The 23,997-nt window shown below is 44.0% G+C and overlaps 1 protein-coding gene across 5 annotated transcripts in view; it reads right to left on the reverse strand.

Annotated features, from left to right (window-relative positions):
* The window catches only part of BEGAIN (brain enriched guanylate kinase associated), a 258,065-nt gene that overhangs the window by 113,013 nt on the left and 121,055 nt on the right, over positions 1-23,997 (reverse strand). For all 5 annotated transcript variants that reach the window (XM_088465156.1, XM_088465158.1, XM_088465157.1 and 2 more), the window contains one exon: positions 6,271-6,432. In XM_088465156.1, the coding sequence (XP_088321282.1) occupies positions 6,271-6,432 (162 nt within the window). The remainder of the gene's footprint in view (positions 1-6,270; positions 6,433-23,997) is intronic.

A 23,997-nucleotide genomic window follows, 5' to 3' on the forward strand; every position in this document is an offset into this window, starting at 1 on the left:
TACATACTCCTGACTCAGTAATAACCAGTACAGATACATACTCCTGACTCAGTAATAACCAGTACAGATACATACTCCTGACTCAGTAATAACCAGTACAGATACATACTCCTGACTCAGTAATTAATTACCAGCAGAGATACATACTCCTAACTCAGTAATTACTGACACAGATACCTACTCCTGACTCAGTAATAACCAGCATCGAAACATACTCCTGACTCAGCAATAACCAGCACAGTTACATACTCATGACTCAATAATAACCAGCACCGATACATACTCCTGACTCAATAATAAAGAGCACAGGTACATACTCCTGACTCAGAAATAACCAGCACAGATACATACTCCTGACTCAGTAATAACCAGCACAGGTACATACTCCTGACTCAGTAATAACCAGCACCGATACATACTCCTGACTCAGTAATAACCAGCACCGATACATACTCCTGACTCAGTAATAACCAGCACAGGTACATACTCCTGACTCAGTAATAACCAGCACAGATACATACTCCTGGCTCAGTAATAACCAGCACAGATACCTACTACTGACTCAGTAATAACCAGCAGCGATACATACTCCTGACTCAGTAATATCCAGCACCGATACATACTCCTGGTACAGTAATAACCAGCACCGATACATACTCCTGGCTCAGTAATAACCAGCACCGATACATACTCCTGACTCAGAAATAACTTAGTAAAGAATAAAATTGAGATGATCAAGTGTAAACTTATACAACATTTATTAAACTGTTTAAGTTAATAGATTCTTTATGAAGGAGCTAATTTTCCAAAACTATTAAGGACATAAATTATGAAATATCCAAATATAAGAATTAATTACATGGTTTAAAAATTCTACCAGGAAAAAGTATGTAGCCACAGTCTGAAATAGTATGAATGCAGAATGCCAATGTGATTCATAGACTTATTTTCTTGGTCAATAGATTGATTTAATGTAGATCCCAAATACTGCAAGGACACCATGACACCCACTAGTTATCATAGAGATTCTGCCATCAGAAGTGGATGCCCAAAGGCAGCATAGGGACTAGTCACATCGGACTATCTGATGGGTCAGCTGGGCTCTGATGCTGGAAGGAGCCCATTATCCCTTCTGCTGGAGTGTGCCCATGATGCAGCATAATGGGGGGCCTGCCATTGTGGTATCCAATGAGATGAAGCAGAAGTCCCAGCTCAGTAACAAGGTGTGATGGCTGCTGGGATGTCTACATTACCAATTCAACTGAACAATGTATCAGCCTCTACAGGGGGAGCTGTCATCCTGGTCATGTCTTTATCTGAGTATATTCTGGACTGCAGAGATTTCAGATTTGCTTTATTCAGATGTTTGATAAGTTATATAAGCTCTTCATTATTTTATGAAGAGGAGCTCATTGGTAGAGCATCTATCTACTTAAACATTTTTAATATTTTGTGTTCAGTGCCTCTATTTGTTCCTTTTCTTGGGTTAAATACATGTATAATGGAGCGTACACACGGTCAGATTTGTCAGACTTGTCAGATTTGTCAGATGAACGACTGAACGATTTGAACGATTTGAACGATTTTACCAAAGTTTTGAACGATTTGAACGATTTGAACGATTGAACGATTTTTGACTGCATTAAAATGAATGGAATCGTCCAAGTCTGACTGCAAACACATCAGATGTCAGAAATCGTTATCTGACCATCGGGAACGCGCATCGTTGATCGTCCATCGTTCAGGCATGTCAGATATGAACGATTTTCCTTCAGATATGAACGACTGAACGATTTTTAAATCGTTATCGTTCATATCTGAAGGAAAAATCTGATCGTGTGTATGCACCATTAGAGGGGTTTCTAGGCTCCATATTAGAAACTACTGACCAGTAAATTTAGGTGCACATAAACAATATGAATGGTAATTAGGGCCTGATTTTTTCTGTAATATACTCTACGGATTCATTCTACAGACTGAATGTTATAACAATGCCACAGACAACATGGCTTATTTAGTTTTTTATGTACTTACATTTCCTTGCACTGATTGTGATACTACTGGTGTAGAAAACATTTGCGTACATTAGTCTGGATATAGATCATGTACATACAGAATTTACGCCTGGAGGGGCGGTGTGGGGGGCGAGCAGGTGTAGACACTCTCTGCCAGGTATTGGAGCCTATTGCAGTGATGATGGCCATAAACAGCTCTTTATAGTCACATCCTACCCTTCCTTTATAGGCAGCAATATGTATATAATGTCACTGCAATCTGTTCACATTACTTGACATTTCATATAGAACTACTGCAGTAACGTAGAGCTCCAGTAGATTTGAATACGGGTAAATAATAAAACAAAATAGAAAACTTAGATTTGGCGGTGTCTATATTTACTCTAACTTTATAATGAACATACAGCATGTATCAATAATTGTACAGATTACACAGTAGTCTTCTGTGTCTATTACACGTCATTACATGACTGTGAGTAATGCAAATAATGCAACTTTCACTTTTACTACTAATACCGCTCATTCATGTTTCTATGCTATGAGTAGTCAGACTTAAAGCGCCTGGTGCAGATTACACCCTGTCTTTGTGTACATTCCAGCGCTATTACCTCCTCATCTAAATGAGCCCCAATGTGTATACATGGGAAATGCACTTGGAGATTGTATTCTAATGTTGGGAAACAAGCAATATGGCCTCAAAAACATGTTAGTATCTTGTGTACTGGTTTTCCCAGGACAACCACAGTTTTATATCATCAAGTCTATGTACTAATAATCCCAGAAAAGCCACAATTATTATCTATCCATATCGCCGGAATATTTTCATTTTGAATGAAAATGTCTCCGCTATGTACAAAGGGGAACTCTTAGTGACAGTGAATGCGGTAAGCGCTGTCCCTGTGAGTTATATCCCCAGCATTTAGGAGAAGTCTTTCACAGAAGTGCGCACAGCGTCAGCGTCCGGAGCCGGCCGGGGGTTGTGAGAGAGATGGTAAGATATCTCTCCTGCTCCTGGAACCCCATCATAGGCTTACAGCAGTTTATATCATCTAGTGCATAGGTTCTCAAACTCGGTCCTCAGGACCCCAAACAGTGCATGTTTTCTATGTCTCCACAATGAATCAAGTTAAATATTAGTTCCACCTGTGGATCTTTTAAAATATGTCAGCGAGTAATGAATACACCTATGCAGCTGCTGGGTGACCTGAAAAACGTGAACTGTGTGGGGTCCTGAGGACAGAGTTTGAGAATCACTGATCTAGTGTAAACTACTGGGGCAAACCTACAAAAAGCGTCAGTATTTGGTGTTTAGTACATAGGGGTCAGATCGTAGTCCCCATTGGTAATAATGCATACTGCAATCAGAAGTGCTAATTAGCATTTTGCAAGAGATTTCTGTGAAATTCCTGCATTGCGCTATTAGTACATAACTACAATATATAAAATGATGCAGAAACTGATAGATTGATACATACAGTACGGTTATAATTAATACTTTTGTAGACTAAAGACATCTGACACAGCCAGATGAAAAGGTCCAGGGTTAGATGTGCTAAAGCCTTGGAGAGAGATAAAGCACCAACTAATTAGCTCCTAACTGTCATTTTTCAAATACAAACTATAACATGATAGTTAGGAGCTGATTGGTTGGTACTTTATCTCTCTCCAAAGCTTAGTACATCTACCCCTCAGTAATAAAATCTTATCATTGATTGCATTTGTCACATAAAGCAGCGTGCAAGGAAAATGGTTACCCTGGGGTTCCCTATACACAGGCTGCCGGCTAGGATACCAGGGGCTCCATCAATCACTGCCCCTGTACTGTGTCCCCTGGGGTTCCCTATACACAGGCTGTTGGCTAGGATACCAGGTGCTCCATCAATCACTACCCCTGTACTGTGTACCCTGAGGTTCCCTGTACACAGGCTGCCGGCTAGGATACCAGAGGCTCCATCAATCACTGCCCCTGTACTGTGTCCCCTGGGGTTCCCTATACACAGGCTGCCGGCTAGGATACCAGGGGCTCCATCAGTCACTGCCCCTATACTGTGTCCCCTAGGGGTTCCTTATACACAGGCTGCTGGTTAGGATACCAGGGGCTCCATCAGTCACTGCCCCTGTACTGTATCCCCTGGGGTTCCCTATACACAGGCTGCCGGCTAGGATACCAGGGGCTCCATCAATCACTGCCCCTGTACTGTGTCCCCTGGGGTTCTCTATACACAGGCCACCGGCTAGGATAACAGGGGCCCCATCAATCACTGCCCCTGTACTGTGTATCCTGGGGTTCCCTATACACAGGCCGCCGGCTAGGATACCAGGGGCTCCATCAGTCACTGCCCCTGTACTGTGTCCCCTGGGGTTCGCTATACACAGGACGCCGGCTAGGATACCAGGGGCTCCATCAATCACTGCCCCTGTACTGTGTCCCCTGGGGTTCCCTATACACAGGCTGCCAGCTAGGATACCAGGGGCTCCATCAGTCACTGCCCCTGTACTGTGTCCCCTGGGGTTCTCTATACACAGGCTGCCGGCTAGGATACCAGGGGCTCCATCAATCACTGCCCCTGTACTGTGTCCCATGGGGTTCAATATACACAGGCAGCTGGCTAGGATTCCAGGGGCTCCATCAGTCACTGCCCCTGTACTGTGTCCCCTGGGGTTCCCTATACACAGGCTGCTGGCTAGGATACCAGGGGCTCCATCAATCACTGCCCCTGTACTGTGTCCCCTGGGGTTCCCTATACACAGGCTGGCACCTAGGATACCAGGAGCTCCATCAGTCACTGCCCCTGTACTGTGTTACCCGGGGGTTCCCTATACGCAGGCTGCTGGCTAGGTTACCAGGTGCTCCATCAATCACTGCCCCTGTACTGAGTCCCCTGGGGTTCCCTATACACAGGCTGCTGGCTAGCATACCAGGGGCTCCATCAATCACTGCCCCTGTACTGTGTCCCCTGGGGTTCCCTATACACAGGCTGCTGTCTAGGATACCAGGGGCTCCATCAATCACTGCCCCTGTACTGTGTCCCCTGGGGTTCCCTATACACAGGCTGCTGGCTAGGATACCAGGGGCTCCATCAATCACTGCCCCTGTACTGTGTCCCCTGGGGTTCCCTATACACAGGCTGCTGTCTAGGATACCAGGTGCTCCATCAATCACTGCCCCTGTACTGTGTCCCCTGGGGTTCCCTATACACAGGCTGCTGGCTAGAATACCAGGGGCTCCATCAATCACTGCCCCTGTACTGTGTCCCCTGGGGTTCCCTATACACAGGCTGGCACCTAGGATACCAGGAGCTCCATCAATCACTGCCCCTATACTGTGTTACCCGGGGGTTCCCTATACGCAGGCTGCTGGCTAGGTTACCAGGTGCTCCATCAATCACTGCCCCTGTACTGTGTCCCCTGGGGTTCCCTATACACAGGCTGCTGGCTAGCATACCAGGGGCTCCATCAATCACTGCCCCTGTACTGTGTCCCCTGGGGTTCCCTATACACAGGCTGCTGTCTAGGATACCAGGTGCTCCATCAATCACAGCCCCTGTACTGTGTCCCCTGGGGTTCCCTATACACAGGCTGCTGTCTAGGATACCAGGGGCTCCATCAATCACTGCCCCTGTACTGTGTCCCCTGGGGTTCCCTATACACAGGCTGCTGTCTAGGATACCAGGTGCTCCATCAATCACTGCCCCTGTACTGTGTCCCCTGGGGTTCCCTATACACAGGCTGCTGGCTAGGATACCAGGGGCTCCATCGATCACTGCCCCTGTACTGTGTCCCCTGGGTAAGGTTACTATGTGAGCTTTGCTAGTTAGAGAGTTGTGGTAACATCCAAACAAACGATTTAATTTGACTTTCAAAAGCAACTGCAGCTCTCTTATCAATGGTAGAACTATTTAGTATGGAATTGATATTGGATAATGTGGTATTCTGTTACCTGTAGTGCAAATCGCTGCATTAGAGCTCATGGTAAATGCAGTGTAATTCCTGACGCAAAACAGATTTTTGTTCTATGAAATGTCAGGTACATCATGTGGTAAAAATATATTATATTAGGAAAATGATTTGTACCCACACATACGCCCCAATCCCGTTGCTATTATTCCATGGTGTAACCCTGGGATCCTTAGCCCTCAATACTGTTATGTAAATATACCTTCAGCAACTAGAAGAGGCTTCAGCTAATATGCTGTACAGCGGCCTCCAGGGAAAACAAAGTGTAAGAGACATTATAGTGAGATAATAAACTGACCGCCTCAGCTTCTCCGTCACTTTCTCCAGCTCTTCCTGAGCCCGTCTCAGCTCCGTCTCCAGGTACTGTCTAGTGGAGTCAAACTCACTTTCAAGCATCTCCAGTTTGTGGGTGGTGTATGACAGGCGCTTCTGTAGTTCCTCCTTCTGGTCTTGCAAGTTGCTAAAAGAAAAAATTTGCCATGAACTGTGAATATCAGCAATGTGAAGTGATCTGCATGCAATGCCAAGGACACAGACTGCCTCCTGCTTCACAATCATGGGCTTCCTATCAGTAATGGTGCTGGCACTATACAACTGACTGTTAGTAGATGATCTAAGGTGAGGTCCTACACATATTGGGGCATATTTATCACAATCCACCTTTTTATTGCGGATGTGATTAATATTTTTTGCAGAAATTCACAAAATGAAGATGAATATCCTCTTTCCAGGAGACCGGATCCAATAAGAGCCCATCCTGGCCAAGAACTGGACGCAGTGTGATAGAGTAATGCTATCACACCGCTTACTGGTTTGGGTTCCCACAGAAATCGCAAAAAACCTTTTTGGAGCTGGATGCTCCCTCTTCAAAAACTTTTACAATTTAGTAGCCCATAGGCTACTATAGGGAGATGGTGTTATCCTATACGGCCCAAGGCCCTCATTCAGACACGCTCACAAGCGCATATGCACTCGCAAGCGGGTCAATGGTGGGGCACTGTGCACGTGCCATGTGCGCAAGCCCTGGAGCTCGCTACAAATGGGGCGGCTGTCGATGTTGATCAACAACTCACCCCATTTTGTAGGCGGGGAGGGGGGGTGGCTGGCAAAACGGAGGCATTCACGAAGGAACACCTGCCATTTGGGGGTGGCCCTACTGACATCACGAGTGATATCTGTAGTGAGCTTCCGGCTCTATTAGAGCCGGAAGCTCACTGTGGCTTGCGGCAGATGAGACCCTACCACAAGGGTCTCGTCGCAAGCCCCGATGGTCGCGGATGGTCAAGACCATTTCGACCATCACCTGGCCGCTCGCTAAAACTGTGGGTGGTCACCCACAGCTTAGCAAGCGGCCAGGAGGCCGGCTTTAAAAAAAAGCGGCCGTCCTCATTAAAAAGGGAGCACTCGCTTTTTGCGAGTGGCTCTGAATGAGGGCCCAAGCGTAGCAAATCTGGCAGCTTTGCAGTCCCCATACTGCGGTCCCTCCTTCATACATTTGGGGATCCTTAATATTTATGGGTATTCCCCAAAAATGTTTCTTTGAGGGGGGGAATATCCCACAAATATTATTTGATAAATATGCCCCTTGTGTGCAGCAAAGGATGATTGATCTGTGATACATTCTGTAACTGACCTAATGAATGTGCAGAGAGAGCAGAGCTCATATATGTGTAACACACATATCCGTCACCTTCATGCCAATATAGTAAAGTCTGCTGCACACTCCTGACTGGAAAGTAACGTCATTTCATTTATTGATGCACACTTACAGAATATCATTTATACCGTCACAGATATATTCTATTAAAAGAAAATTATCATGGAATCTTCTGTTATGTAAAGGGGTCTTCCATGTTTTCTTAAGTATCTCTAACATCCAGTTCTGCTGCCATTGTGCTGCTTCTCCATTCAATACTTTGTTGTCAGGTCTTGGGGGATGTGCAAAAAGATTACCGCATCTGTAGGCAGTGCTGCGCATGCGCTGGTTTTACAGATGTAACAGCGCATGCGCAGCACTGTTTCCAGATGCGATAAGGTAGTGTAGGCAGGGAAAAGTATCTATTTCCCGAAAAGCTGTCATCGCAAAAATGACAGCTTTTCGGAATAGATACTTATGGAGAGGTGGAATGATGAATTCCACCTTTAAGTAGCTAGAACTCCATGCGAGTTCTAAAGCTAATTATCACCATCGAATTTTTAGGTTTAATGAATAGGCCCCTATAGCAGGTAATCACTATACAGCAGTGTAAGGGTGCAGAGTATTTACCCAAAGATTATTACTTCTCTGTATAGCAGGTAATCACTATACAGCAGTGTAAGGATGCAGAGTATTGTCCCAAAGATTATTATATCTCTCTATGGGCTCTATTTACTACAATCCGCATATTGAATGCGGATTGTAGTGTGATATTACCGAGTGAATTCACATTGCGAATTCAGGCAATATCACAGGGATTTACTATAAATCCCTTGCAGGGACAGAGCTTGCGATAAAGCTCTGTCCCTGCGGACCCCATCCGCACTCTAGTCGCTGTATTTTCGGAAAAAGCCCACGCATGCGCCGACCGACCACCGCTACTACCGCCCCACCTATGCTAAGCCCCGCCCCCAGCACTAAGCCTCCCCCCCATGACCCCCCCTCCCTTCATTACACTTACCTGCATCCTCCTGGCCTCCGGTGATCTTCTCCGGGCTTCCCGATCAGGTGATCTCTAATACTGCACTGGGGCCCGATCACCTGATGACCGGGCCCCAGTGTACTATGGGAGACCAGCTGACCGGAGAGGAGCCATCACCGGAGGCCCGATCACCGGTCCCTGGATTCAGGTAAGTAAAAAAAAAAAATGTTTAATTTTTTTTTCTTTTTTTTACAGTAATCAGCTTGCGGTCTGCTTAGACCACACAGCTGATTACTGGTACCGGCTCCCGGCTCTGCTCTCCCCATTTGAGCAGAGTGGGAGCCCGGTAACCGGGGGAGACCCTGGATAATGCCACCTCCAGGTGGCGTTATTATCACAGGGCTTCCCCCAGTATTTTTTTACAATTTATTTTTAGTACCTGTGTTCGGATCACATTTCCCATTACAATTATGGGAAATGCGATCTGCTTTACTAAAAATAAGTGATACTGGGGGTTGGAGTAGAATTTTACTAATTCTACTCCAATTGCCCTGTAATAACTACAGGTGAAACTAAAATAATGTGAAAAGGGTGTGAAAACACCCTTTTTCATATTATTTTAGTAAAAATAATGTTAATAAATAGAGCCCATAGAGAGAAATAGTAATCTTTGGTTAATTGTGTATTTACCCAAAGATTATTTCTCTCTATAGCAGGTATTGACTATACTGCAGTGTAACGGTGCCGTGTAATTACCGAAAGATTATTACTTCTGTATACAACAGGTAATCACTATACAGCAGTGTAAGGGTGCCGTGTAATTACCCAAAGATTACTATTTCTCGATATAGCAGGTAATCACTATACAGCAGTGTAAGGGTGCCGTATAATTACCCAAAGATTATTATTTCTCTCTATAGCAGGAAATCACTATACAGCAGTGTAAGGATGCAGAGTATTGTCCCAAAGATTATTATATCTCTCTATAGCAGATAATCACTATACAGCAGTATAAGGGTGCAGTGTATTTACCCAAAGATTATTATATCTCTCTATAGCAGATATTCACTATACTGCAGTGTAACGGTGCCGTGTAATTACCCAAAGATTATTATCTCTCTCTATAGCAGGTAATCACTATACAGCAGTGTAAGGGTGCAGAGTATTTACCCAAATATTATTATTTCTCTCTATAACAGGTAATCACTATACAGCAGTGTAAGGGTGCAGTGTATTTACCCAAAGATTAGTATTACTCTCTATAGCAGGTAATCACTATACAGCAGTGCAAGGGTGCAGAGTACTTACCCAAAGATTATTATTTCTCTCTTTAGCAGGTAATCACTATACAGCAGTGTAAGGGTGCTGAGTATGTACCCAAAGATTATTATTTCTCTCTATAGCAGGTAATCACTATACAGCAGTGTAAGGGTGCCGTGTATTTACCAAAAGATTATTATTTCTCTCTATAGCAGGTAATCACTATACAGCAGTGTAAGGGTGCCGTGTATTTACCAAAAGATTATTATCTCTCTCTATAGCAGGTAATCACTATACAGCAGTGTAAGGGTGCCGTGTAATTACCCAAAGATTATTATTTCTCTGTATAGCAGGTAATCGCTATACAGCAGTGTAAGGGTGCAGTGTATTTACCCAAAGATTATTTCTCTCTATAGCAGGTATTCACTATACAGCAGTGTAAGGGTGCAGTTTATTTACCCAAAGATTATTTCTCTCTATAGCAGGTAATCACTATACAGCAGTGTAAGGGTGCCGTGTAATTACCGAAAGATTATTACTTCTGTATATAACAGGTAATCACTATACAGCAGTGTAAGGGTGCCGTGTAATTACCCAAAGATTACTATTTCTCGATATAGCAGGTAATCACTATACAGCAGTGTAAGGGTGCCGTGTAATTACCCAAAGATTATTATTTCTCTCTATAGCAGGAAATCACTATACAGCAGTGTAAGGATGCAGAGTATTGTCCCAAAGATTATTATATCTCTCTATAGCAGATAATCACTATACAGCAGTATAAGGGTGCAGTGTATTTACCCAAAGATTATTATATCTCTCTATAGCAGATAATCACTATACTGCAGTGTAACGGTGCCGTGTACTTACCCAAAGATTATTATCTCTCTCTATAGCAGGTAATCACTATACAGCAGTGTAAGGGTGCCGTGTAATTACCCAAAGATTATTATTTCTCTCTATAACAGGTAATCACTATACAGCAGTGTAAGGGTGCCGTGTAATTACCCAAAGATTATTATTTCTCTCTATAGCAGGTAATCACTATACAGCAGTGTAAGGGTGCAGAGTATTTACCCAAAGATTATTACTTCTCACTATAGCAGGTAATCACTATACAGCAGTATAAGGGTGCAGTGTATTTACCCAAAGATTATTATATCTCTCTATAGCAGATAATCACTATACTGCAGTGTAACGGTGCCGTGTAATTACCCAAAGATTATTATCTCTCTCTATAGCAGGTAATCACTATACAGCAGTGTAAGGGTGCCGTGTAATTACCCAAAGATTATTACTTCTGTATATAACAGGTAATCACTATACAGCAGTGTAAGGGTGCCGTGTAATTACCCAAAGATTACTATTTCTCGATATAGCAGGTAATCACTATACAGCAGTGTAAGGGTGCCGTGTAATTACCCAAAGATTATTATTTCTCTCTATAGCAGGAAATCACTATACAGCAGTGTAAGGATGCAGAGTATTGTCCCAAAGATTATTATTTCTCTCTATAACAGGTAATCACTATACAGCAGTGTAAGGGTGCAAAGTATTTACCCAAAGATTATTATTTCTCTCTATAACAGGTAATCACTATACAGCAGTGTAAGGGTGCAGAGTATTTACCCAAAGATTATTATTTCTCTCTATAGCAGGTAATCACTATACAGCAGTGTAAGGGTGCCGTGTAATTACCCAAAGATTATTATTTCTCTCTATAGCAGGTAATCACTATACAGCAGTGTAACGGTGCAGAGTATTTACCCAAATATTATTATTACTCTCTATAGCAGGTAATCACTATACAGCAGTTTAAGGGTGCCATGTAATTACCGAAAGATTATTATTTCTCTCTATAGCAGGTAATCACTATACAGCAGTGTAAGGGTGCCGTGTAATTACCCAAAGATTATTATTTCTCTCTATAGCAGGTAATCACTATACAGCAGTGTAAGGGTGCAGATTATTTACCCAAAGATTATTACTATGACCATTTATAGAAATCCATAGATGGTTTAACTTTTGAAGTGAGTCATACATGCTTACTCTCCCGGGAATCGCGGGAGGCTCTTGATTTTTCGGGTAACCCCCCGCGATCCCGTTAGAGTAGGCATATCTCCCGCATCCCACCCACTTCCTAGTGAAGTGGGCAGGATGGGGAGATTTTACCTGAAATTATCGGGTTCGTCGGGAAGGGGCGGGGCTAAATTAGGCAAATCGCGTCATTTAGCCCTGCCCCCTCCTTACGGACCCGCGAATCACGGGGGTTTTCTGTAAAGGGGGCGGGGCCTAATGCAGTCTATCGTCTGGCCCCGCCCCCCAAAGAGGAGAGCAGCAGGTCCCCTCCTGCTGCTCCCGGAAAGCTGCCCAGCAAAGTAGGTAAGTATGAAGTGAGTGCTGAGTATGGAAAAACTTTGACCGGCGCTGCTGATGTTTTTCCACATTATGCACATCTTTCAATGGTACGACATTAGTGGAACACTTGCCAGTAGTCATATACCATTGATGGTTGATTTTACTTTCAGTTTAATAAAGTCTTCTGCCATGTGCATCACGCAGATCCTGGTCTCCACTTCGGCATTGAATGCAAGTTAGTTTGTAGTATGTACACATACACTACAGACATCATCATATATAATTTATAACTGTCACTCCCTTCCCTACAAACGTATCACTCCACCCCTATTCACTACATTGTAAGCATGCAAGCACAGAGCCGTCTCTACCATCAGTTCTCATTTATGTTTCTGGTTTGTCCACTTTGTAATTTGTTCCTTATGTTCTTTCACAGCACAACAGGCACTGGCACATATTTAGCGAGTCTGGCAGCACTGGTCAGCGGCAGGGCAGTGATCGGGGAGACCCTGGCACCCGCTACTTCTCCCGATGTTTGCCAGCCAGGTGCAGGTGGCCATGGCTCCCCTGGGGTGCATGCGCGACCTGAGTAAAATTTCAAACACCCCTAGGTGATATCAAAGGAAGCACCAAATTCAAGCCTCTCCTTATATAAGGAAGTCACTGGGTGCACTCCTGTACCAGAGTATAGGCTCCCACTCATACTCCAGCATTCATAATGAGTCCTTTCCTATGGCTGGTTCCTGACCTTGCTTTGCTCGTGACCTGATTCAGTCTCCTCCCTGCTCCTGCACTTAGTTCTCTGGTTTTCTAACTTTGGCTATTCTCCGTGGCCTGTGTATGCCTAATCCCTGGTACCATCTTGTCCATTTGGTTCTGATCCAGCTTGTTCACTACGTTTGTACACCTTCATCATACGCCGCTGCGATCCAGAGTACACCAGTACCTGTACTAGAGAACCCTGCCTGAGGGCCGCGACCCACATGTCAGATACAGCTAAGTCCAAGCCTACTTGTTTGGGGCCCTGGACCTCGCCATTCCCGAAGTAAGGGCTAGCATCTATTATCCATCTGTGAGTTGTGGAAGAATACTCTAGCCAAAAAACATAGATGCTGCTAGTAATCCCTCGCCACCAGAATTGCAAGAAATTCTCTTTACTAGCATTGAAAAGCAAGAAAGTGTTCAGACTCAGACCAGGCAGTGCCTACAGGCACTGATGCAGCAATTTTGTACCAATCGGTCACCTCTAGTACATTCAGTAGCCATCTCCTGTGGTATGTGTTCCAGTTACTAGAGTTTCTGCTTCCCTATGGATTCTGTATCCCTCAAAGTTTGACGGTGACCCAAAGAGCTGTCTGAGATTTATGAATAAGTGTTTGACCCAGTTTGAGGTCTAGGCCACAAATTTTTCTTCTGGAAGAACTAAGGTGGCTTACATCATCTTGTTGTCCCATAAGGCCTTAGCATGGGCTTCTTTGTTAAGGGAGATAAATGACCCAATGGTCAATGACAGCGTAACATTTCTGGAAGCTTTCAGAAAGGTGTTTGATGAACCTGGAAAGGTGTCTTCTGCCTCTTCAAGCATTCTGCAATTGAGACAGGGCAACTAGTCTGTGGGTCAGTATGCAGTGCAATTCAGAACCCTTGGTTCCAACCTTGGGTGAAATAATGAAGCCTTGGTGGCTGCATTTATGGAAGGGCTTCCAGAGCAAATTAAAGATGTTCTAATGTCCAAAGAACTGCCAACATCCTTAGATGACCTATTATCCTTGTATATTCTGTTAAACCTTTGACATAGAGAAAAAGCATGAGAGAGGAAACAGTGACGGTGCTTCAGTTTAAAGCTTGCCCTTCACTTCACAGCTCTTGTTGAACATCCTGAAAAGCTCATGCAGATTGGGAAGTCACGACTCCCTGCTGCAGAAAGAGAAAGGGGGTTCAAGAACAAGCTGTGTCTGTACTGTGGCGAACCAGGTCATCTTAATAACTGTCCTAAATGTCTGGGAAATGAGAGTGCCTTACTGATCAAGGGTTGGTCAGAAGAGGTGCATTTCATCACATCCCAAAAGAAAACACTTCTTCTCAGTTTACTATCGAGGTGACTCTGCTTCTAGAGAGAAGCTCTGAAAATCTCAAGGCCTTTTTAGACTCAGGTGCTGATGGCAACTTCATCACAGCTAAGAACGTCCAGGGGCTGGGAATTCCTAGTGTGCCTCTTCAGACTCCACTCTGTAGTATTGGAATGGAAGGGAATAAACTTCCAACAGCTACCATCTGCTCCAGGACTACAGAAGTGGCCATGCAGATTGGCGCTCTCCACAAGGAGTGGTTTTCCTTCTATAGTCTCCGATCAGACAAGATTCTGATTATCCTAAGCCTTCCATGGTTATGCAAGCCTGCTCATACATTAAACTGGAGTAAACCCCAAATCTTTTCATGGAGATTGTAGAGCCTTCAGAGGTGCATGCCAACCATCAGAACCCCACATCGTGTAATCCAGACTTCGACCATCTCTTCAGATGATGCTCTTCCAGCTCCATATCAGTCCTTCAAGGATGTCTTCAGCAAGACGGCTGCTGAAACACTACCACCACATCTGGAGTGGGACTTCAGTATAGACCTGTTACTTGATAAAATACATTCTCATGGAAGAATTTTCCCTCTCTAGCTCCCAGAAACCCAGGCTGCATACGAATACATCAAAGTAGGACCTGGAACACAGATTTATAAGAGAGTCCAAATCTCCTACAAGAGCTGGTCTTTGTTAAAAAAAAAAAAAAAAGGATGAACAATTAAGATCTTGCATCGGTTACCGGGGTTTAAATGCCATCACCATCAAAGACCAGTTCCCACTATTCCTGATCCTAGAACTCTTTGACTGCAATAAAGAAGCAAAGATTTTTGACAAGCTGGACCTTCATAGGGCTTACAACTTAATCAGGATCCAATCTAGGGATGAGTGGATAATTGTACATGAATAACATCTTTGGGACATGTTGTACAAGTATGTGGTAGTGTACCTGTATGACATCCTGATATTTTGAGAAGACACAGTATAGTGAGTAATTGCAAACATGTTTGTGAGGTGCTGTCCTTTGAGCAAAAAGAGTTGGCGATCCTGGTGTATATCATTTTGGGTTCTAGTCTTCAGATTTACCTACAAAAACTCTCCTCCACTGTCAATTGGAATTGTCCATTGGGATTGAAGGCGATACAATGCATTCTGGGTTTCTCTATCTTTTATCAGCAACTATTCATCTGTTGCAGCTCCCAACCTCGCTCTTACCATGAAGGGTCAAGATACCAGAGTATGGTCTCCAGCAGAATTTCATCTCAGCACCCATTTTATAACAACCCAATTGTAATCATCCCTTTTTCTTGGAGGTAGACACTTCTAAAGTTGGGGTTGGGGCAGTGCTCTCGCAAAAAGATGAAGAAGTCAAGTGGAACTCTTTACGAGCTTCTTTTCTGTTAAATTCTCAGCTCCAGAGAAGAACTATGACATCGGGGGTAAGGAACTGTAAGCTATCAAGCTGGTCCTGCAAGACTGGTGCTACCAGCTGGGAAGGGCAAAATTCCCTGGGATGGTATATACTGACCACAAGAATTTTACGTACCTAAAGACAGCCCACTGCTTGAACTACTGTCAGTCCAGATGGTCATTATTTTTTGATTGCTTCAACCTGGTCATCACATACAGATCAGGTAGCAAAAATAGCAGAGCTAATACCAAAATACCAAACCTAATGCCTGTCCTGGGCATTTAGTTCCGCTAATGCAGTAACTAGGATGCTCATGATTCCCCCGAGGAAAACATTTATAGCACCCATACTTCGTGCAAAGATTCTTCAGTGGGCACATTCATTGCACTTCAATGGTCGTGCAGGTATTAAAAGAACCTTGGAGTTAATCCTCAGGGGCTACTGTTGACCAATGGTTCATGAAGATGTCAAGGATTTTGTAGCAGTCTGTCATACTTGTGCTCAACACAAGGTTCTGCCGCATGCTTCACCAGGTTCAATGCTTCCACTACCGATGCCTGATCATTCTTAGACCACATCTCCATGGACTTTGAGACAGATCTACCTTCCTGTCAAGGGTTTAATACTATTTGGGTGGTGTTGAAAAGATTTTCCAAGACTGCTAACTATGTTAAGGGTTCTACCCTCAGCACCAAAACTGGTTGAAGCATTTATAAGAGAAATCTTCAGGTTGCACAGGTTCCCTAGGGACATCGTTTTTGACAGAAAGGTACAATTTACCTCCAGATTCTGGATGTAAGTGCTTTTATGTCAACCTGAGCTTCTCTTCAGCCTACCATCCTTACAGTAATGGCCAGCCAAAGCAAGTGAACCAAGATTGTGAGAAAAGTATTTGTATTTTTGTTTCTGCCAATCAAGAAGATTGTGTGTCTCTGCACCATGGGTTCAATTTGCCCATAATAATTTTATTCAGTATGGTCTGCACCCAGTGTTACATGAGTTAACAATTTATCAATCAATATCACTTCCAGCAGTTCAATTGTGAACCACTTCCTCAACATCTGGAAAGAGGTAAAGAAAAGTCTGATTAAAGCTTTGTCATTAGTACAAATTTTATGCTGATAAATAGAGGAGAAAGGTTCCTTTTTCGATTCCTGGTGATAGTGTGGTTATCAACCAAACATCTGCACCTAAAAGTACCCACTATGAAATTCGCTCGCAGGTTTATTGGTCCCTTACAGGTACTCCATATGATTAACACAGTGGCATACTGGTTGAAACTTCAGGGCACTCTCAGGAAACATGTGTTAACTAAATCCGCAGGAATCCCAGGATTGAGCATTTTTGAATCCCAAATCCCAGGATTAATAAATCCACCTGGGATTGGCCTCCCTAGTGGGGTGTCCCCGGCGCCTGCTGCTGTGTAGCCCGGCTTCTTCTCCTGGCGTCCGGTGGCAATGTGCAGGTGACCGTGGCTCCCCCTGGGGGATGCAGTCAGGAAGCCGATGGTTGAAATGCCAACCACCAGCTTCCCGACTGTATAATCCCAGCAGGTGTCCAATGACAGGCATCTAAATCCTGACGCCTGTCATTTTACCTATGCCGATTGAAAGTAAGCCGGCAGAGGGTGCTGAAAGCCATGGGGGGAGGGTTAGGTTAGGGGCTCCCACGGGGTAGGGGGACTTAAGGTTAGGAACCCCCCGTGAGGGTTAGGCTAGGGGAAGGGGGGTTAGGGTGAGGCACCCCTGGGGGGGAGGTTAGGGTTAGGCACCTCCCAGTAGACTTAGGTTTAGGCTGCGGGGAAGGGGGGTTAGGTTTAGGCACTTACAGGGGGGTTAGGGTTAGGCACTTGGGGTGGGGAGGTTAGGATTAGACACCCCTAAGGGAGGGTTAGGGTTAGGGGAGGGTGTTAGGTTAGTGAATATAGAAAATACTTACCTGTCGGGATCTTCATTGCTGGTCTTCCAGCATCCAGCATTATTTCATACCGATCCCCCCCTGGGGTGCGTGTGCCGTCCTGAGTAAAATTTAAAGGGTCAAAAACAACCCTAGGTGATGTCACAGGAGGCACCAAATTCAAGCCTCTCCCTATATAAAGAAGTTCTTGGTTTCACTCCTGTGCCAGAGTATAGACTCCCACCCATACTCCAGCATTCGTAGTGATTCCTATGGCTGGTTTCTGACCTTGGCTTGCTCATGACCTGATTCTGTCTTCTCCCTGGTACTGCACTTAGTTTTCCGGTTCGAAAAGAACAGTTTTCACACTTGTTTTGGCCGGACAGACTAGCGTGGCGGGGGAGGGAGTAGGCAGTGGGAGAGATGAGTTCCACCACAGCTCCAGGACCACTTTAAGCCCTGCTAGTTAGTTAATGAGGCCATCAAAGGGAAGGGAAAGTAATTATCACAATTACTACAGCACAAACTTTGTTACCAGGAGGAAATGGGGAATACTGTAGGTACCTTCCCCTTTCAGTGTCTTCATCCTGATTTTCCCTCCAACTCCCCATTGATTCCTGGTAATCCTTGTATGAGCAAAAGTATCTTATTTGTGAGCTATTTTATCCTATATGAATAGCCAATGGTCATTTAATTATGAATAATTACTTTATTATCCACTACATAAAACATTAACATGTGTACAGATAGCTCTGATCAGAGAGTTTTGTGACAATTTCACAATATGAGAATAGTTTTGAAAGAAAATACGATAGTGACTGATTAATGGAAAAAGTTGTGAAATTTATAGAGAAAACTTTTCTTGCATTCCGAAAATAGTTCTTTATAGCAGAAATGTAACAGAAATCATTAACTCAATTTTTTCCTCAAAAAATTATCTTTTTATACTGTATATCCCCCTCAAGGTTGTTACTTCCATTTGGCAGACACGTTGTAAATCTCAGACACTCCACAACATCGTCTGTAAACATGGAAACAAATGGACGTCTGCGATGACTGTTTCCATGGTCACAGATGTTGCTAAGGAATGTCAGATATTCCACTGCCGAATATTGGTATGTGTTTTATTTCAAATATCAGGAGTAATTCCAATAAGTCATGGTACATTGCATAATTTTAAATATACCTAATCATTATTTCTAGCACAGTTTACTTGTAAAGACATTCACTCAAATGTACGTCTCCCCCTAATAAAACCCCTGTTTATAGTGACAATAAGAAATTAAGGATCACCTAAATTTACAGTACAGGGTATCTGACGTGTAAGAAGTACAGGGTATCTGACGTGTAAGAAGTACAGGGTATCTGACGTGTAAAAAGTACAGTGTCACAAACGAATGATTTAGAGGCTGTGTTTCCAGGCTGGGTCTTGTATCTGTTTTGTTAGATTCGGATGCTCTCTGAAGGAGACTGGGTTAAATGAAATTCCTATGCATGAAAAGAGTACATGATTAAATAGGTAGTTGAAAGAATGTAGAAGAATGATTGGTTCACTGGTTAGGACCGGGAGGTGACTGAACTCCAGATAATTGGAGGATGGCTGGTTCACCGGTTAGGACCGGGAGGTTACTGGACTCCAGAGAATTGGAGGATGGCTGGCTCACCGGTTAGGACCGAGAGGTGACTATACCATAATGTAGTGTGTGTGTATATATATATATATATATATATATATATAAAATCAATCTATCTATCTCTATATCTATCTATCTTAGGGAGCGCAGTGAGGAGGCTCACTTAGACAAGATAAGGGACTTTTTGCGCTTGCAATTTGAAAGTGTGGCAGGATATCCTTTTATAGAGGCTGGAGGAGTCCAATTGGCAGAGGATTGAGAAGAGAAGATCCTATTGGCGGAAGAAGCGTCACATGTCCAGATCCAAGATGGCTGCGCCCATGGTTCCAGGAGAGCGGCCGTCAGTACACGTGTAATGCCGGCCATGCCATCGCAGAGAGAGTGCAGGCACCGGCATGAAGAGGTAAGACCAGCAGGAACAGACAGAGAGAGGAGAAAGCCACTACAGCACACCCTGGGAGCTGGAGAACGCAGCGGGACAGAGCCCGTAGAGGTAAATAACAGGATCTGATTCTGGGGTCTCGTATGTGGCTTGTGACAATAACCCCTTCTTCATGAGTGGCCACCGGACACTTACTTGGTTTATGAGGAAACTTCATGTGAAATGCCTTGACTAGGCGAGGAGCAAAATCTTGGAAGAGTTTATCCAAATTCTTTCCTCCGGACCATAACCCTTCCAATCGATGAAGGTATTGGAGATGGTTATAACGACAATGAGAGCCTATTATCCTTTCAACTTCAAACTCTTCTCCTCTTTGGGTTTGAACACTGGAAGTTCTGGGAAGAATTTTCTGGAACCTGTTTAGAATTAGTGGCTTCAGGAGAGAGATATGAAAGGAATTGGGTATTCGAAGAAAAGGTGGTAATTTCAATTGGTAGGCAACTGGGTTAAGAACTCTGGTTATTGGGAAGGGACCGATGAAGCATGGAGCTATCTTCATAGAGGGAATTCGGAGTATGAGATTGTGAGTGGAGAGCCAGACCATATCTCCAGTTTGAAAGTTCAGAACAGCTCGTCTCTTGCGATCAGCGAATCTGTTGTATTGAGCAGAGGCTTGGGTCATGGTGGAATTAACTTTTTTTCCAAATGTCAGAGAAATGTTGGAAAGATAACTTGGCTGCAGGCACATCCAAAATTGGGAGCAGAGAATTCTGGAACTCGGGGATGATAACCAAACACCGTGAGGAAAGGAGTTGACTTAGAGGTAGTATGATAGTGATTGTTATGAGCAAATTCAGCCCAAGGGAAAAGTTCAATCTAGTCATCTTGAGAGGAGGAGATGATAGTGCAAAGGAACTGCTCTAGATCTTGGTTAACCCTATCAGTTTGCCCATTGGTTTGAGGATGGTAGGCAGTGGAATATTTCAGTTTCACCCATAGGGCCGAACAAAGTGACCTCCAAAACTTTACCACAAACTGCACCCCCCTGTCAGAAATGATTTCTTGGGGTAGACTATGTAATCTGAAGAACTCCCTAACAAAGGTTTGAGCGAGTAATGGTGCAGATGGCAAACTAGTTAGGGGAACAAAATGGGCCATTTTAGAAAATATGTCCACAATAACCCAAATAGTATTATGACCTTGAGATGGAGGAAGATCAGAGATGAAGTCCATAGACAAGTGTGTCCAAGGTTGTAACAGAATGGTTAGAGGTTGGAGTTGTCTGGGTGGAGCCTGTCAGGGTACCTTGCACTTAGCACACTTGACACATAGGTCCTTACATCCCTTTTCATTGTGGGCCACTAATAGGATTGCCGGATGAATTCTAGAGTCTTGTCCATTCCTAGATGACCAGAGAATTGAGAGGCATGACCCACTGTAGTATCTTCTTGTGGAGATTGGGAGCAACTAATGTTTTCCTGACAGGTGGCATTGGGGTTACATTAGTAGTAGAAAAAGTGGTTGGGTCCAAGATTGGATGAGGTTGTTCCATGGAGACCTCAAGACCACTCTCCATGGAATGGGAAAGAGCATCGGCCTTGCTATTTTGGGGGTCCAGGATGATAGGAAAGTTTTAAAGTTGAATCTTGAAAAGAACATTGCCCATCTTTCCTGTCGAGGATTCAGACAACTTGTAGATTTTAGATATAGCAGGTTCTTGTGGTCGGTGTAGATGGTGATTGGATATTGAGTCCCCTCTAAGAGATAATGCCACTCTTCAAGTGCCATTTTTATAGCAAGCTGCTCTTGGTCACCGATAGAGTAGTTCCTCTCTGCTGGCAAGAATTTTTGGGAGAAGAATCCGCAGGGATGAAGTTTTCCATCTTCTAATCATTGGGAAAGGACTGCTCCAACACCCATGGAGGAGGCATTCACCTCCAGAATGAATGGTCAGGTTAAGTCTGGTTGTTTTAGGATTGGAGAGGAGATGAATGCTTGTTTGAGGAGTTGAAATGCAGAAGTAGCTTTGACAGACCATTTGGTTGGATCCACAGCTTTGCAGGTGAGGGCTGAGATAGGTGCCACCAATGTTGAAAAACCCTTCACAAACTTGCGATAATAGTGGACTATGCCTAAAAACCACTGTATGGATTTCAGAGATGTTGGGAGTGACCAATCAAGGACGGCTTGAAGTTTTGCGGGATCCATTTGAAGATCCATTTCAGAGATGATATACCCCAAAAATGGAACGCTTGATACTTCAAAAAGGCATTTCTCCAGCTTGCAGAAGAGTTGGTTGGAGCGTAACCTCAAAAGGACCTCTTTATCCATGATTCTGATGACTCTCTAGATCCTGAAAGAAAATCAAGATATCATCCAAATAGATTACCACACTCTTGTACAGAAGATCCTGGAAAATCTTGTTGACAAAGATTTGAAAAACAGCTGGGGCATTACAGAGACCAAAGGGCATAACGAGATACTCGTAATGCCCATCTCTGGTGTTGAAGGCTGTTTTCCATTCATCTCCAGGGTGAATATGGATTAAATTTTAGGCCCCTCTTAAGTCCAGCTTGGTGAAAACTGTGGCTCCTTTGACCCTGTCAAACAATTCAGTTATGAGGGGAAGAGGTTAGCGGTTCTTGATGGTTATGTCATTGACGTCTCGGTAGTCAACCCATGGGTGCAAACCACCATCTTTTTTTTGACAAAGAAAAATCCAGCCCCGGCTGGAGACGTGGAGGGTCAAATGAAACCTTTACTTAAATTTTCCTCTATATATTCGTCCTCTGGGAGGTTTCTTCCCAGGGATCAGGTCTATGGGACAATCCCAGTTGCTATGGGGAGGTAACAAATCTGCATTCTGTTTGCTGAAGACGTCTAGGAATTCAAAGTGAAATTTGGGCAGGCCTGCAGATAGCTCTAGATCAGAGGATCAAACAGGTATTACCTGATGAATGCAGTTTTTAAAACAATCAGAACTCCAGGAGATGATCTGCATAGCTGACCAGTCAATTTGCGGAGAATGTCTCTGTAGCCAGGGTAATCCAAGAATGAGAGAGGGAGATGCTTTGGGAATCACTAGAAAGGACAACTCCTCAGAATGGAGCACCCCTATGGTAAGTTTAAGTGGCTTGGTGCGATGAGTGATGGTACCACTGGTGATGAGACTACCATCGATTGCAGTTAAAGTGACGACTCGAGGTAAAGCTTCAATGGGAATCCGATGTTTATGGACAAAGTCCATAGTTAAAGTTTTCTGCAGCTCCAGAGTCCAAAAGAGCTAGGACAACTTTAGAACCTCGTGGAAGCTTCAACTGAACCTGGATGGTGGAATCTGACTTCCTAGGTGAGTCAATGGCAACTCCTATCTTAACCTCTCTGTCATAAGTTAGGAGGAGGTGTTTTCCAGATGAATGGGACAGGTTTTGACTAGATGTTGAGATGATCCACAATACATACAGAGATTCTGTCTCTGTCTTTTCTGGTGTTCTTCAGCAGACAGATGGGAGCGGTTGACCTGCATGGGTTCTTCATCCACGGGAGGTGAATGCAGTCGAGCAACTAGACGTGGTCTTCTACGGTCAAATCTGCCCCTCTCCAAGGCACGCTCTCTGTGTCGTAAGTCCACTTTGTTGCAGAGAGAAATTAATTAATCCAATCTGGGAGGAAGGTCACGGGAAGCCAGATCTTCTTTGAGTCTTTCGGAAAGTCTTCTCCAAAAGGCTGCTATGAGGACATCCTTGTTCCAATTGAGTTGTGATGCCAAGGTCTGGAACAGAATGACATACTGTCCTACAGTTTTACTGCCTTGCTGAAGGTGTACAGTGTCTGCTGAGGCAGAAGTGGTTCTCTCAGGTTCATCAAAGATCCTGCGAAATGTGGAAACAAATTCTGGGCAATTAGCAAGCAGGGGATAACATTTTTCCCAAAGGGGTGACACCCAATCAAGTGCTTGCCTGGAGAGCAAAGAGATTATGTAGGCTACTCGGGTCCTGGCAGTTGGGAAATTGGTTGGTTGAAGCTCAAAATGAATCTCGCACTGGTTTAAGAAACCAATGCATAGTTTGGGATTACCACTGAACTTGCTTGGAGATGAGAGTTGGAGTCAATCAGTGGGTGGTGACAAGGGGGAAGACGACACAGAAGAGGAAGCTAAAACTTGAGCGTTTACTGGAGCGGGGTTAGAAAATAAATCCTGAATGCTATCCAAGTGAGATGACATATCCTGAATTAATTGAATAAGTTGTATTTGAGAAGTCTCCTGTCTTTGCAGATGAGAGAACATCCTGAGAAGAATCCACTCCAAAACCTTGACCACTTGCTGAGTCCATCTGGCCAGTGCAAACTGTCACAGACGAAGGATTTAGAGGCTGTGTTCCCAGGCTGGGTCTT

Source organism: Taudactylus pleione, unplaced genomic scaffold (genome assembly GCF_031769625.1).
Source record: "Taudactylus pleione unplaced genomic scaffold, aTauple2 ptg001874l, whole genome shotgun sequence".
Taxonomy (NCBI): Eukaryota; Metazoa; Chordata; class Amphibia; order Anura; family Myobatrachidae; genus Taudactylus; species Taudactylus pleione.